Genomic DNA, 17,287 nt, shown 5'->3' on the forward strand with positions numbered 1-17,287 from the left:
ACACTTCATTTTGCAAAGCTTCGGGGAACAACGCACCTGACTGTCCGCAGTCATTATGAACAACAAGCACACCTTGCTGTACAGCGATGCTATGCCGACGTACAAAGTATCGACGCACTACACAGTGCTAAGCAATAAGCAAGGCCAAGATGTCAAATGTATTTTATAAAAATGTTCAAATCTGAATTAGCTTCCGTGGCCTATGCTATTTTCCTGTAGTTCAAAGGAAAGAATTGGAGCAATTCAGACTCCTGAGCATCGATGTGACTACAAGATGCAGCAGAAGCGTGAAAGTCTGTATCAGGGCACATCGGAAGACGTGAAACTACGTCCGCATTACCATGTTCAACTGTTGAACGATACACAATCTCATATTGGTATTGAGACAACAACAAAGCCCATCTTTGCAATTTTTGGGCAGTTCGCACAGGAACCGGCTTCATCGGATGAAACTATGGCTGCAGTGGGTTGCGATCGGTTACTAAGTAGAATTTTCTGCCATAAAAATAGTGGTGGAATTTGGTGACACCATAGACAATAGCCAATGCCTCCTTCTCTATTTGTGAATAGTTACACTGAGCGTTGGACAAGTCTGTATCACCAAATCTGTGCAAAAGCGCTGCACTGATTCCTAAAGAGGAAGCGTCAAGCTGCAACGCAACTGGTTTGTCAGGATCAAAGTAAACCAAGCATCGATCACTGAGCAAAGTATCTTTAAGTTTTTGAAAAGCTTCTTGGCATTCATCTGTCCAAACAAAAGGGGCATTCTTGCGACGTAAGCGATGCAATGGAGCTGCGATTTGTGCAGCATTCGGCACGTACCGAATATAATAGTTCGTTTTCTGGCTGCAATTCTGTGACATTGCGAGGAACTAGCAAATCTCGTATGGCTATAAATGTGACTGTAAAGATTGTACACCTTGACTGTTTGTGACATGACCAAGATACTGCAACTCAGGTTTTAAAAAATCACACTTGTCCAGTCTACACTTCAGTCCTGCTTCAGATAAGACACGAAACAAAGCACGCAGATTTGCAATGTGTCCTGTTACGACAAAATCGTCCAAATTGTTTGAACAGTTTGGTACTTGAGAAGTCAGCTGTTCCAAATACCGTTGGAAAATAGCAGGTGCAAATGCAAATATTCAAACAAACCAAAATGAGTGTTCACAACACGCACAGTTTGAGATTCTTCATCTAGCAGCATTTGAAGATACGCGTCACGTAAATCAGTTTTTGAAAAGTATCGACCAGCACCTAATCTATCCATGACATCCTCTGGGCGTGGCAATGAATAAGTATCAATCACAGCTTGTATGTTGACTGTAGACTTAGAGTCAACACAGAGGCGAATGCGACCTGCAGATTTGAGGAGCAAAACCAGTGGACTTCCCCACTGACTAGTTTGTATGGCTATCTTGCAATTCTTTAAGTTCATCAACAACTTTGTCCAGTAATGCAATAGGAACAGTTCTGGCCCGGCAAAATTTCGGCTGAACATTGTCTTTCATAATAAAATGTGCAACAAAATTGTTAGCCTTAACTAAAACTTCAGAAAAGAGTTCAGGGAAATCTTTCAGCAAGCAAGCTGTCTTTGGTACTGAATGCAGTCCCTCACAAAACATTGTCCTGAATTTCAAAATCAAACGAATCAAGGTCAGGTATGTTCCCACAATCGCATGACTGCAGCACAGTGGAAGTTACAGTTCGCGTATGCTAGCGATACATGGCAGGCAAAGTACATTTTTCTGAGAAAGGGAAGACAAGGTAAAATTAAGTCGCCAACAGAACAAAACAGTGGCAGCCAGGCTCTGGGTTGTCGCGTTGGTGTTCGTTAACCTCCTCGTCGCCTAATGTGTAGCGTCTAGGAAGCCTGGGTACTCGGTTCGCAAGACAAACAATCAAACCAATCGTATTAATGGATTTTACTGTAAAAAGAAAATTGCAATGCTTCACTTTGGCAATTACGCAGACGTATTACAAGCAAAGGGCGACATACGAAATAATCGATCTTCTTCAGTATAGACAATCCCGAGTCTGTACTACATAGAGAGTATAAACGAAGTGACTAGCATTGACGCTGCAATCCAAGTTGCTAATCTTGAAGCTGCTTTTGAACTGGGCCGTCACCAGTCGGTCACGGTACTTATGTCCTCTCCACATATGGGCCGCTGCTGTCTCATTATCGTCCTGGAGAAAGGTCCGGTTAGCGTGAGATTGGCTGACTTCTTCTCACAGCCTCCTCTTCTCTATAGTTCCTGACTGGCGTAACGGCGCTTGACTTACCTGTCTAGTCAGCCTACTGCTGGTTCGCAAAGGATGGTTCAGCCCTGTCTCTGCCCGTCTGAAACCGCATGACCGCTACGGTCGCAGGTTCGAATCCTCCCTCGGGCATGGATGTGTGTGATGCCCTTAGGTTAGTTAGGTTTAAGTAGTTCTAAGTTCTGGGGGACTGATGACCATAGATGTTAAGTTCCATAGTGCTCAGAGCCAACCCTGTCTCTCATTTATTTTCCGCTTGGCAAGTCTCATCATTTACCTGTCTTTTCCTTCTTCACGTGAGAAAAGTGCATCTTTCCATTTAAAAAATAGTCGTAGTTTCTTAAACTTCTCAGAAGATAAAGAGAATACGAGTATTTCTATATGTAAAAATACTTTCATCCTTCTATACAAGAGCTCGGTAAAGAAAACTCGTTTAGAAATTTTGAAGAGTTTATCAATTCTCGTTGTAGATGTTGTTGTTGTTGTTCATGTGGGGGATGCCGTATGTAGGGAAACCAATACCGTTCCTTTCTAGGCGATGACGTTACAGACGCCACTCCATCGAACTGCCTGCATGTACAGGCGGAGTGGTAAGTCACCAGACTCGTATTTGGATGCTTGGCAGTTGAAATCTCTATTTGGTCGTTACGATTTAAGTTTTTCGTGGTTACCTTAAAACGCTTAAAAGGCAAATGTCACGGCACTACCTTTGAAAAAGACACGACTGATACCCTTCCGAAATGAGAGCTTCCGCTCCGTCTCTAAATACCCCATAGTCGACGGTAAGTCAAACACTAGTCTTCCCTCTTTCCTTAAAACGAGCCCTTGCTCATTTTCATTTTTTTCTAGCTCTTCCGCCTGTTCGACATGGTAGGAGTCCCAGACCGACGAACAATGCTCATTTTAATTTTTTTCTGCCTCTTCCGCCTGTCCGACATGGTAGGAGTCCCAGACCAACGAACAATGCTCAAGAATGGTCTAACGAGTATTTTGTGAGAGATATCTTTCGTACGTGAATTACTCTTTGTAACGTGTGTGCTCTTTTCAGCAATGATTTATCTGCTGCAACAGTAAACCTACTTTGCCACAGTATGAACAAACTATGCTTTGTATCAGACCAAGTAATGACACAAGTAGGTCATTAATAAACGCAATTTCATTTTGGTATGAGGAGAGAAAGTTAAGTGAGCAACATTCTCTTACCTCTGTGGTGCGTGTTTCTGGGTCAATACCTGTAACTGTGGCTGAGGTCTCTGTCGTCTCTACTCTTAGAACTCTAATTTAATACAGATTATCTAAAGATGAAAAAAATGCCCTTCGGAGATGTATCAGCAATCATTGTTTCCTAGCAGATCACTCATCTGCTGATCTTCTGTGCCAGGCGTCGGACTTGTATATTATGACAGGTGTTTCGTCTCCTAGTAAAGAACTAATTATCAAAACTAGACAAAAACGAAGCTACCGACAAATGAAAGTCAATTTACTCTGACAAGGCACCTACAATGAAGATCCAAGAAACTGGTACACCTACCGAATATCTTGTAGGGCACCCGGTGCACGCAGAAGTGCCGCAACACGACGTGGAATGGATTCGACTAATGTCTGGAGTAGTATTTGAGGGAACTGACAATATGAATCTTGCAGGGCTGTGCATAAATCCGTTAGAGTACGAGGGGGTGGAGATATCTTCAGAACAGCACGTTGCAAGTCGTAACAGATATGCCCAATAATGTTCATGTCTGGGGAGTTTCGTGGGCAGCAGAAGTGTTTAAACTAAGAAGAGTGTTCCTGGAGCCCCTCTGTAACAATCCTGGACGGGTAGGGTGTCGTATTGATCTGCTGGAATTGCCCAAATTCGTCGGAATGCACAATGGATATGATTGAATGCAGGTGATCAGACAGGATGCTTACGTACGTGTCAACTGTCTTAGTCGAATCTAGAGTTATCAGGGGTCCCATATCACTCCAACTACATACGCCCCACACCGTTATAGAGCCTCCACAAGCTTTAACAGCCCCTTGTTGACACACGCCAATCAGCTCGATACATTTTGAAACGAGACTTATCCGACCAGGCTAGATAGCTCCAGTCATCAACAGTCCAGTGTTGGTGTTGACGGGTCCACGCGAGGAGTAAAGCTTTGTGTCGTGAAGTCATCAAGGGCACACGATTGGGTCTTCGGCTCTGACAGCCATATCGATTTTGTTTCGTTGAATGGTTCGCACTTCTGTCACGTTGAATGATTCTCTTCAGTCGTCGTTGGTCCCATTCTTTAACGATCTTTTCCCGGCCGCAGAGATGTCGGAGATTCGAGATTTCTCCGGATTTCTGATATTCACGGTACACTCGTGAAATGGTCATACGGCAAAATCCCCACTTCATCGCTACCTCGGAGATGCTGTGTCCCACCACCCGTGCGCCAACTATAGAACCACCGTCAAACTCATTTAAATCTTGATATCGTGTCATTGTAGCAGCAGTAACCTATCTAACAGCTGCACCAGTCACTTGTCTTATAGCAGCAGTAACCGATCTAACAACTGCACCAGGCACTTGTCTTATATAGGCGTTGCCGACCGCAGCGCCATAGTCTGCCTGTTTACATATCTCTGTAATTGAATACACTTGCCTATACCAATTTCTTTGACGCTTCAGTGTGTTAAGAAATTGACACGTTAACGATTGTTAGTCGATGAATGGCAGTGCACCTCCGCGGTGCACGAAAAGGCCCTTGTACCAAAACTGACATATGTTGGAAATGTAACCGTTCCTGTTGTTCTGACCGACTGGAGCCGCCAAGTTCCTGACTTCAAGTAGGGTGGCCCGAACTGGAGAGGATTCCCAGAAAGTGAGAGACATTGCATGCCTCTTCCACCGCATGGCTGTAACGACAGTTCGAAATAATGATCAGGAAACCAAGCTAGATTTCGCTATTTGGAACGGCACCACTCTTGTGCATCTTTGTATTCTATGCAGTCGAGCCTGCGCGCAGCAACTAAGTATACCGATCAATGTTTCTAATCACATCAAAGGGATAATTACGTGGATCAGTTTATTAAATAATGATAACACAATGTTACATCTCCAATTAGTCTGAACTCTTCTGTAGTATATCCTTTCATACAACAGCCTCACCCCGAGTGAGGCTGCAGAACGGGCAACAACGTTTAATGCAACAACTGAGCCACACCGCGTCACCGGAGTTTACGTCGTCGTCGTCGTCGTCAACTCCAGTGGTCCATAGTAAAAAACGTCATTGAATCTTATTTGACATGAGGCACTATGAGAATAAATAATACAGCTATCAGAGGAACTGCCCAAGCCAAACTGTTTACTGGTTCTTGTATTTTTCTTTGATGCCGTAAGTGTTTCATTATTGAGAGTATTGGTAATGGATGGGTTACTGTGGCTGTGATGAGATGTATAAATGCTGCCTTAGCTGGAATTGAGAGGTTTAGTGAGAGAGATGTTACTACGTATAAAACATTGCTGATAAGGCATTTGGTAAATTAACTTACGCTAGTAATATCCCATTGACCTTGTCTATACGTAACACAAGGAAATTTGGTCCAGCTTTTTATTTGAATCATAGGACATGATACCACAGAAGAGTTTAGATTAATAGGATACCTGATATCGTATTAGATCCACCTACGTATCACCATGGTTTAATTAGAAAAACGCCCAGGTAATGCCAAAATCGTCCTACCCCATCAAACCGATGATCTTCTATGTAGACAATACCTCGGTAGCGTCTGCGCACCTGGGGAAGTTACTTTGGTAGTGTTAAATGTCTTATTACAATTGACAACTTCTTAGTTAATTAACTGACCGGTCTGAGTATGGTATCAGTTTACTCGGAATTTTATTGAAAGTTTGAATCTGTGGTCAGAATTAAAGGATTAATTTTATTACTCTCTCTTACTTTGTGATGGAGAGAAGTCTGGACAGACGCCGTTGCCTCGCCACGTGCGTTATGTGCCTGACAGTCACTACGTTACACGTTAAATCGCGCAACGGATAATAGCCATTGCGTTGGAAATTGAACAGTCTCGACTATGAACCTTACTCATAAAATCACAACAATATCCCGAGTATGTTTGTGAGCAACGTACAGTCGATCGCTGTGCAATGGGGGTGCACACCCCTTTGTGTAACCGTAATAACCAAATGTGAAACTTTAAATACCTGCTGGCAATACGGCCTAGAGTTGGTTGAATGATGTTGCAGTCTGAAAGATTTCAGTATCCATGGTTTGCCAAGGCGTGATACACACGTCGAGATACTTTAATACTCAAGATTGTGTGTAAAACGTGAATAAACACATGTTTACAGGATCATGCACAACCTTCCTCCGGCCAGCACCCGTCGTTAAGATCTACCTCTTCAGATGAGAGTTTATGTATCAGAACGGAATTGGATAGTGTTAAAAATAAGGGTTGGTTTTAGCGAAATTAGATACTCAATTAAATTTATCAACCGCAGCCACCAGTGGAGATTAAGGTAGCGTCTCGTAACATACGATCACAAAATTGCGGCAGACGAAGATTGTGCCAGTTTGCACTTAAATACCCAATAAATGAACAGGAAGATATATAGGCATAACCTGAATTTAAATTGTATAGTTGGTTCAAAACCCAATGAACGTACTAACAAATGATCCCTTGGCATCACACCGAGAGACGTGGCGTAGTTTTTAGCACACTGCACTCTCATTCGAGGTGACGACGGTTCAAACCCGATTCCGGCCATCCTGATTTAGTTTTACGGTGAATACCCTAAATTTCTCCAGGAAAATGCCCGTATGGTTCCTTCGAAAGGTGTCGGACGATTTCCTTCCCCATCCGTGAAACATTCCAAGCTTATGCTCCGTCTCCAATGTCCTCGATGTCGACGGGACGTTAAACCCTAATCTTCCTTCCCCTGCCATCGCAAAGAAATGTGAGAAACAGGTCACATATATCATCATCTCATGAACTCAACACCATATGCGACGCGAAGAATATCGTTGAATAAACGAAAGGAAAAAAATGACTGAAACGGGTGCATAATGTTGAGGATTAAGTTACAAAATTTCGAATCCTAAACAGAATCGTTAGCAACACCACGTGGATGCACCTTCTTCATTTTCGCAATTTCGAGCAACTTTAGTCACACGAATTGCCGAAAAAGTTAGCAGCGGAATACGAACACCTCACTAATAATTTAGTCAAATAATCTAACTTGTTAGGAACCTCTTTGGATAGTTGTAATAAACAGCACCATCTCACCAAGATGCAAACCTGCGGTAGCCACATCAAACACCAATCAGCCGTCCACACATTCCCCAGAACACTGTTTTCAAAGCTACTAGCTCGCACACTCTCTAACCGCCTAAGTGATAATTGGCCAATACGCCAAAATACTCGTGGCTAAAAGCTTCCGCCAAACATCACAGGGAGACACTTCAAAGATCTACGCTGTTTGTAGCCGATACTGGTTACAGAAACGCCTTTGTAAAATATATGGAAAGACTACTAAGTGAGATAACGAAAGAGTATAATTGAAAATTTGAAAGCAGCTGTTTAAAAGGCAACTTTCAGCTTCTTCATGCTCCTTCCAACAAATCTGAATCTGGTTTGTACTTTCGCCACGGTTACTTTGACGTAGTCGCTCCATTCAGAACGCAGTGGATATGTAGTGAAACGATATCGGGACTATCCTCCTACTTACGGTTATTACATTATCCTCTAAACTTTGCACCGGATGCTGATTATTTGCAAGATTATCTGTGTTTCGTCACAAGTTGCTAACGATGGCATCTCCTTGTACAGACCTCCGTATAGTTTTCTCTCAAGGATGCCATCACAATCAACAACGATCTTAGCCCACCTCACTGAAAAAGCTTCCCACGTAGAGAACACCACCTCACGTGTTATATTTCAAATGTCTGATTATGAAGCTTAACCTTCTCTTTAACCCTCGCAAAGAACAACTCAGGATATACGCTGTTATTTCCAGGCCGAGTGGTTCTAGGTGCTTCAGTCTGGAACCGCGCTGCTGCTACGGTCGCAGGTTCGAATCCTCCCTCGGGCATGGATGTGTATGATGTCCGTAGGTTAGTTAGGTTAAGTAGTTCCAAGTCTAGGGGACTGATGACCTCAGATGTTAAGTCCCATAGTACTTAGAGCCATTTGAATCATTTGTTATTTTCAGATTATGTTTCAATTTTGGCCACAAGCGCATGTGACTTGATAAAGAGCACCTTAGAGTATGCTACCCGCCTGCGCGATGGGGCTCCCGTGCTGCAGGCAATCAGGGGCAACTACTTTTAACGAGCAGTTCCAGAGCGCTGAGACCGAAACAGAGCAGAAATTCCCTCAGTTTTATTCTTGATAGGCTAATGATACCCTAGGAAACTGTTTCGCACACAGCCGTTCTCCTTTCTTTCCTGAAACAAGATGGCTCCTGTACGAAAATATGTTTTAACACCCTCCAAAATTTTGTCGGTGGGATTCGGGCTCACCATATGTTTTCGATGGTCATATTGCACAATTATTGTTTGAACAACTATTATTATGTCATAAAATAATTATAGTTTCTTTTTGAGATGTGAAGTTCCTTCTTATGTTGGCACTGTTGATCAGGTTGTCACAATGTATTCCTGTTGTAGTTAATATGTGCAGTGGGGCATCTAAGATTTTTTATTTAATTTTCATTCTCTTGCTAGAGCGAGCAGTTCCAGTAATGGCCCACGGGAGAGCTGGCTGGTAGCTGGGCAGAGGGAATCCCAATTAGGAATATTCGGGAATGAATCTCCAATTCTGGCGTTTGCTTTGCACGTAAGAGAAATTTCCTGATAACATTGGTAAGAACCATTTGATAAAGGAAGTATTTTTAATTTCACTTTCTCCCGATATGTCCCAGATAAGAATGAAAACCTACTGTATGTGAAAGAGTGTATGAGTTAAGGCGATAACTTGCTTAGCATTTGCGTCTATGTCGAAGATATAGAATGCAGCTGTAACGATTTTAAAAATACATTGCTTGGTATGGACGAAGCTACGAGTATCTGGTATTCCTAGAGTAAATAGTAAAATACATCGTAGTAATTTTATTATATATCGTATTGTATAACTCTGTTGTTGTTGCTGTTGTCGTGGTCTTCAGTCCGATGACTGGTTTCATGCACCTCTCCATGCTACTTTATCCCGTGCGAGTCTGTTTACCTCCGTATAACTATAACGACCTACATCCTTTTGAACCTACTTAGCCGCCGCTGTGGACAAGCTGTTCTAGGCGTTTCAGTCCGGAACCACGCGGCTGCTACGATCGCAGGTTCGAATCCTGCCTCGTGCATGGATGTGTGTGATGTCCTTAGGTTAGTTAGGTTTACGTAGTTCTAAGTCTAGGGGACTGATGGTCTCAGATGTTAAGCCCCATAGTGCTTAGAGCTATTTGATGCCTCAGAATGTGTCATATCAACGTATCCATTCTTGTAGTCAAGTTATGCCAGCATTTCCTTTTTCCCCAATTCGATTTAGTAAGTCCTTATTAGTTACGCGATCCACCAATCTAATCTTCAGCATTCTTCTGTCGCGCCACATTTCAAAAGCTTCTATTCCCTTCTGAACCGCTGATCATTCACGTTTCACTTCAGCACAAGGCTAACTCCAGGCAGATACCTTCAGAAAAGATTTCCTAACAGGTAAATTGAGTAACATAGAACTATTTTCCATTTTTTCCTACTTTTCGTTATTCAAACACGAAGATACTGCTCACCCTACTAGAGAACCATTTTTGGTGGCGTACTAGTGCTTGACCTATTGGTCCTTGAAGTGTGTTTCACACAGTGATAATTCTCATCGCAATTGTTTCGGTAGTGTATAAATCATTTAATAAAGACGCATGATTGCGCTCTGTCGAAAATGTGGACGCGGCTTGATACAACGTCCCAGTTTCCGGTATCGAAAACTTAAGTACTGATACTTACCAGACATATTCATTTAGTCACAGTCGTTATCAAATTGGCAACCATTTGTGTCCACACAGTTCTCCATCCGATTTTTCTCCATCCCAAAATTTCAACATCTCGTTTTCCGCGTCTCTGAGCAGCAACTCCGTCGTTCTTGTATTCCGTCTATTGTAAATTGTCAATCATCGACCAAGTCACTTCTTTTTGTCTGCTGTGAACCTTTACCAAACAAACAAGAAAAACGATAAATTATTCCGCTTGATTGATCGTATCTACAGAAATGAAAAGTGTTATACCATGACCAATTTTACAGAACGCTACCGAACTGATTCTCCCAAAACCTTCAGCCTGTGCGATACATTGATTAAAATTTTGGCGTTATACGACATTATTTTCAATATTTTCAGGATAGAATAAACTCTTCCTACTATAGAAAAATGTTGTGAGTTGATGTTGGCTGTTGAGCGTTTCTAACATTACGGGAACTATTCAGATGCAAATGGCGTTGCAGTATGCTCAGAGATCAAGGACGGGAACGTTCCCGCCGGCTTTCGAACTACGAGAAAAAGTGAATCGTTGCATTAGTCACTTGGGAGCATTATATCGACAGATCGCTCAGACATTTGACTATAATGTAATGACTACAGAACGAATAGTGGCGGTATAGACTCAGAACAGTGTAGCAACAAGATTAGACACGCGTCCTTTCAGAAGGAGTACACCACGATAAGATGGTAAGATTATTCCACTTGTTCCGTCGAACAGATGGATGAAAAAATGAAATGCGGGAGAGGGCAGTGTATCACCACTACCGTAGCGAACATATTACGGAAGTTGGGTTGAGACCTTGACTTGCCACGTATATTTTACAATTGATACCATAACATAGACAACAGACTTGCTTGGTGCCGACATAGTCAGTTGGGAATTGAGTGCCTTTCTGTGATATTCAGCGATGAATCTAGTCTCAGTTTTTGGCGGTCAGATTGACGCCAACATGTTCGAAGAGGACGGCAACACCTTGACTCAATGTGAAGGCAGTTATTGGGCTAATTGTTTAGGGTTGGGTAATACTCATCAATAGTAATTCAAGAATGCTGAACGCTGTTATCATATAGCCTTCGTGACGGTGGAACCAAGTGGCATATTCCAGCGGAACTATCCAAGACCTCACATGACAGTTCGCATCACAACGCATTGAGTAATGTACGTATCCTTAACTGGCTCACTACGTCCTTGAACTGTCTTCCATTAGCAAGTCTGTGTTGCGATGGGAAAACAAATATTTCACGCCGGCCTCCAACCAGCCGACTTCACTGTAGTCTGATTAAAATTACTTGATGAGTCACGCGTTGGAGATTGTTTTCCCCAGGCAAAGCGCTCAACGTAACGCCCTAACTGTTCGCCGTTGTGAAAATGTGACAATTGGTCATTTCACTTCCAATCCTTGTCCGGCACTCTTTCTTCGTGTATTCGGATTCCGAATCATTGGTCTGGTGTCCGCCCCTGATAGCTGAGTGGTCAGCACGACGGAATGTCATACCTAACGGCCCGGGTTCGATTCCCGGCTGGGTCGGAGATTTTCTCCGCTCAGGGACTGCGTGTTGTCCTTGTCATCATCATTTCATCCCCATCGACACGCAAGTCGCCGAAGTGGTGTCAACTCGAAAGACTTGCACCAGGCGAACGGTCTACCCGACGGGGGGCCCTAGCCACACGGCATTTCCATTGGTCTGATACTTTCATTTCGTATTTCATCATACATGATAACCACACCATCAACAAGACTCACACATAACAATGTTAATGAAATGCATGCGTTTCAATACACACAATTAACTAAACACTTCTGGATATTTCCGCACAAGACGCGATTCAGCGACACATATGCGGTTATCAAAACCACAGAAATCGGCTAACATTAGATAAGCTTCGCACGACATTGCTCGAAACAAAGTCTTTCAAGGCTGCAATTCATCATTGCGACTGGGTGATCACACTCAAAAACAAAACAAAACAAAACTTGGCTCAGAGGTGTACTGTAGCGCAATAGTTAGTGATTTAACTTGCCTTGTTGAATATTGCAGGTTCGAATCGCGTCAAATGTCGCGAAATTTTGTATTTATAAATCTGATCAAAAGAGTTCGACTATCATTGTTAATTAATCGATTTAAAACTCATTTTTTTAATTCTTTGCCACGTCATCTTCATCATCGTATTGACATTTTTATTTGCTCTTATTTTTCTACCTATTGTTCTTTTTGCATCTGGAATCTGCCACTGTCATCTATAATCTCCTCATCAGTTGGTAAGACGGCAGCTCGTGTAGCCAGTGAGAGAATAATTTTAGTTAACCGATAGTAGCAGGAAATAACCGTTTGCTTTTTAGCTCTGAAACAGAACTTTTCTGTCTAGAGTTTCCTCGCAAAGGTTAACTTTAATAGCCATGAAGAAACCGATAGTGATTTTAGTCCTGCAGATTATTGACTACCACTTTCTCGAATACATTACGCGTCACGAGGTTTTGATTCGTTTAGGATATGAGTTAAAATTTAAGGCTACAAAACGCGTCGTTCAGTCATTGATCATTTAAAATCAGCTGTCGACAAGGCATCTCGCATTTCCGGCATACCTTGCGTCGGCCATTCCCAACACTGCTCCGCGTTACGCGTTAATAGCATATGTGAAGTGACTTGCCTTGTTTGTATGTTACCTATAACCAAGCAGTAGCCGACGGCCGATAAGGTACCACAGCAGCGGCAAGTGAGAGGTGTCAATTAATCAAGTAATTTGAAACAGAGTATAGTTGACACTGCTTGTGTTTCAAGCATGCCGAAAAATTCCTCAAAATGAAATTAGGAGGATGTTTGCTTCCATGCCACAAAGAATACAAGAGGTATTCGTAACTGTGGGGGTCACACCTCATACTTATGTCGATGATGCTCGTCAGTTACGAATGGAATAAAAGTTTAATCATTTAATAGCGGTTATGTGATGAACATCTCACAAGTTTGATAAATATCGGCAACGGGCTTCGTGGTGTAATACGTTTCATTTCCGTCAGTATAAGTGTCTTTTTAAAAGTGTTAATTTTGGAGTTTCACACTGACTGTATTTGACTCCTCACCATCGGGAAAAACATACGCATCTGGCACAGCTATTAAGATGCATCGATTCGTACATTTACTATATATTTTATTAAAAGGTATTGAACAGTAGTATAAATTGTACAAGAGAAGACATACACTAAGGTTTTCTTCAGTTCCGACCTAAAAACATGTAAGAGAAATGTGCTTTTTGCAGAATGTGCAGTTTCTGCCTCGGGCTGCTGCACGACGGTCCTCGCGAAACGAATGAAGCTTCAGTCAATCATGCGTAAGAAATAATAAATATTTTTATTAAGTTGTTTCTTTATTTGTTGCTTTCAGCGTAGAAATGTATATGTGCGAACTCCACAGTAATATATTATCCACTCTTGAACTCAAATGTTTGTAATGGCCATTCACAATCTAAATTGCAAATAATTATGTAACATTTCTGAAGGTTCCAGGTTAATATCCTGCCAGTGTTGCCAAATGAAAGTTATCTGCCAAAATTTATTTTTATGAAAGTGAATCTGCAATGTTGATAGTGTTTTTCATGTTAAGTTGTTTGATAGACGGTACGCTTCGAGACTATTGTTTTGAATTGTGGGCATACGAGACCTCAGAGCTGATAGTTTGCGTAATGCTAACTGCTGGTGCAAAATTCAAGTGGGAGAATGCATAGAGAAATCTTACTGCGAGAATTCTAAGACAAGTTTACCTGTCTGCAACTTACTGTTATTGCAATATCCAACTATGAAGTCTGATGAAAATCTGATCACTTTGAAACTAAAGTTGGTCCCTTTGAAATTTAACTAACGAAAAAAAAGCTGTTTTCTACACTATATGTGTCACTTGGGTCGCAATGGACAACGCCATGTAAACTGCTCTCGTAACTACAGCGCATCGCGATAACAGAGCCGCAAAATTTAGCTACTGAGATGTGTAAATACGCAATGCAAACATCGCTATCATCCTTGGTTCATAATTTCTGGTAATAGTTTGAAATAAATTGTAAATTAATTCACTCTTGGAATGTGGGCAATGATTCTGGTTTAAATGCACTGAATAGCAATCTGATATCGTTTGACTTAATCACATTTAAAGGCACTTCAATAATAATTAAGCGTTCTCTGAAATCACATACTTTAATCCAAGACTTACAAAAATTGAACTTCACATGTATGATCTTTCCTTAAACAAAATTCCAAAGTCAAGTAACTCTTATATCCATTTTTCTCAGAGTGTTCGATAAATCCTAACAATGAATAAATAAAAAGCAGGAAGATTCCTGATCTCTCGGTCTGACAAACCAAGAATGCTGCATTATCAAACCGCTACCGCAAGTGAGGTATACGTCATCATTGCTTGTAATCCATTCTTCACGAAATCTGTAAACCTACGAATGCAAAATTCTACTCTTTTTCTCTCCACAATAAATCTTCTATTAACCCACAACGTAATTCCAAAAATTCTCCACTGCTTGCTGCTTTCTGCTATTAAACCAAAGCTCGACTCTTAACATGTAACATCAAAACTCAACTGTCTGTCTCCTCTCTTCTCCTCGTGATCAAAAGATAAATCTGGCGCACATCTTCGCAGAGCATATCTGAGCTGCGCAACTCCTCTGTGGAGGCTGCGCGTGCATAGCTAAGCGGTTCAAACCTGACCCGACAGTCAACGCAAGAGAAATTCCTACCAAAATTTACACACATACCTTTCAACATGTCTACAGCGTGTCATTATAAGTTTAGTGAAATAATATCAACCATGAACGAATATGCTCTTGCCGCACAGTGGTGCTTCCTCACACAAATTTGCAGTAATGATGAACATTACATTTAAAATATTAATATACTGTTCTTACATAGAAGTTTAATAGAAGCGTCACTATTTTCTTGCAGGTGCGAGCTCGAATTCGTATGTTTTAAAACAATACTACAGGGTGAACCGATCATCACCGAGCATCAAAACCGTGTTGAATTTGATTATACAATTATAAACAAATTTGAAAGTCTCTCTATTTATTGCACCTTGCGGAGAAACAGAACACACATCAACTAGATAACAGGTGTGTGAGGGCGCTTATAATGAAAACCGAATTTCAGTAATCCACTCTAACCGTGGATACGTACGTATGTGCTGTTGGGAAGGGTGTCATGAAAATGATTTTAGACATAAAATCAACTGTAACATCGCCATTAGCTCGAAAAGTATGTTCTTTGAAGGTCCCTGGAAATCTTTATTTTGAACCTCTTACTGGACGTGAAAAGCAGGAACGTACTACACTCTACATCCTAAGAACATACCTAAGAAAGATTCTGCATAGGCTGTTTTCATTTGCAGACATTGACACCACTAACTGGCCGAATATGTGCGTTATCAGAATAAATACTTCACTCTTCTGCAAAGTATTGGGTGTTTGAAACTTCCTGAGAGATTTGAAGTGTGTGATGAACTGAAGTTTGAGCCCGGACCTATTGTAGTCAGTGCTTTTACTATTTGAGGTAAAGAGGCACGATCCACAACTCCGCCTCACAGCATCAGACTGTCACAAAGTTTCAGAGCTTCACATACTCCACTGTAGAATTAAATAGTCTTTCTGGGAACAAGAGCTAGGCTGTAGCTAAGCCATTTGTCTTGAGAATCCTTTCTTCCAGGAGAGCTAAGGAAGCCAACTGTGCTTGAATAGTGGCAGTGATCCACTCAACGAAGGAAAACTGGGAGGACGAAAGGCCACGTTTTTATGTTTTTCTTGATTAATTTCAAAAACTCGACTTGTAGCAAAATGTATGACAGCAGAAAATTAAATGTCAGATCTCCTACAAAACCGGTCCTATTCACTGTCTTGTTTCCGCATTGCAGAGAATTGAAAAATCGCATATTACTGAAAATAGTATTTTGATTGTGTGAAACTATTGTTTACTGTTATCTAAAGGCATATTAAGGCATAAATTGTGTTCTGATGACGTGACAGCAGTGGAGGGAGCAGCAGCGGAGAGTAGAAGGTCGGGGAAAGGTGGGTCGCCAGATAGTGATCATGCACTTCCTACCTTCGTGGATGTGCAAACTGAAGAGGAGCAGCTGATTCCCGAATATGTACATCACATTACGTCACAAGAAGCAACTACAGGGTGTTTCGCAAAGTTATACTGACTGCCTGTAGTATACCTTATGAATCACTGACAACTCAATGTGCAGACATGCCCGTGGATGTTTATTTTCCACTATTTGCGTTAACATTAAATGGAATAGAGAGATGAGTTGCTAATAATAGTAATATAAGAAAAGCATTTGGACAGATTCTACGTAAATCTCTGCAGACTGTTCTAAACTGCTAGAGGAGAAATTGAGTCAATCTGTATGGCAGCTTTCTGTCACATTTCCCTTATGTGGGCAGACAAAATAACTTCTACGAGCTCGCTTTTATATAGCGGAGCTATTGTTAGTTTATTAAATAAGTACTTATATGAGGTTGTTAAGTGTGTCTTCATGTAAAATTCGTTTCCGTATACAGTGCCTGGGAAGTATATAATTCGTAAGTGCGATGTCAGTGACCTCGTAGTGTTCGTGAGAAAGGGACTGAACTTGTAGATGTGTCATCTTGCTGCGTCTGTCATTGACATCACATTGTAAAACCGTCTAATTGTGTTGGAGTCGCTAGATGGTGAATTAATGAATGTTTAGAACGTTACTGCACCTCTTTTACTGTTAATTAAGTTACTGGAAGACTGCGTAAATCTCTTCCATTCAGGAATTGCTGGTACTTGAAAAGTGCGCTGCACAGAGTGGAGTCACTTGCCATACATCCACAGTATGTCTTTCAAGGTGGGAGTGAATATGTCTGGTGCATTGCTTTACTTTTGTTGAAATATCTTGAGTTCCATAACACCTTGGTGATGTTCTTCCAAAAAGGATTTCAGCCAATGATAATGGAGACAATGAAATACGTACTGACGGCATGTCACACCTGAGACACGATCTTCA

At 41.6% G+C, this 17,287-nt stretch overlaps 1 protein-coding gene across 6 annotated transcripts in view; it reads left to right on the forward strand.

The window, feature by feature from the left end:
• Positions 1-17,287, forward strand: part of LOC126272075 (high affinity cAMP-specific and IBMX-insensitive 3',5'-cyclic phosphodiesterase 8) — a 1,931,196-nt gene that overhangs the window by 1,547,071 nt on the left and 366,838 nt on the right. For 2 of the 6 annotated variants that reach the window (XM_049974622.1, XM_049974627.1), the window contains one exon: positions 13,521-13,592. The exons of the other annotated variants lie outside the window; for them this stretch is intronic. In XM_049974622.1, coding sequence (XP_049830579.1) covers positions 13,521-13,592 — 72 coding nt within the window. The remainder of the gene's footprint in view (positions 1-13,520; positions 13,593-17,287) is intronic. 6 annotated transcript variants of the gene reach the window in all.

The sequence above is a fragment of the Schistocerca gregaria genome, chromosome 5 (assembly GCF_023897955.1).
Source record: "Schistocerca gregaria isolate iqSchGreg1 chromosome 5, iqSchGreg1.2, whole genome shotgun sequence".
NCBI classification, from domain to species: Eukaryota; Metazoa; Arthropoda; class Insecta; order Orthoptera; family Acrididae; genus Schistocerca; species Schistocerca gregaria.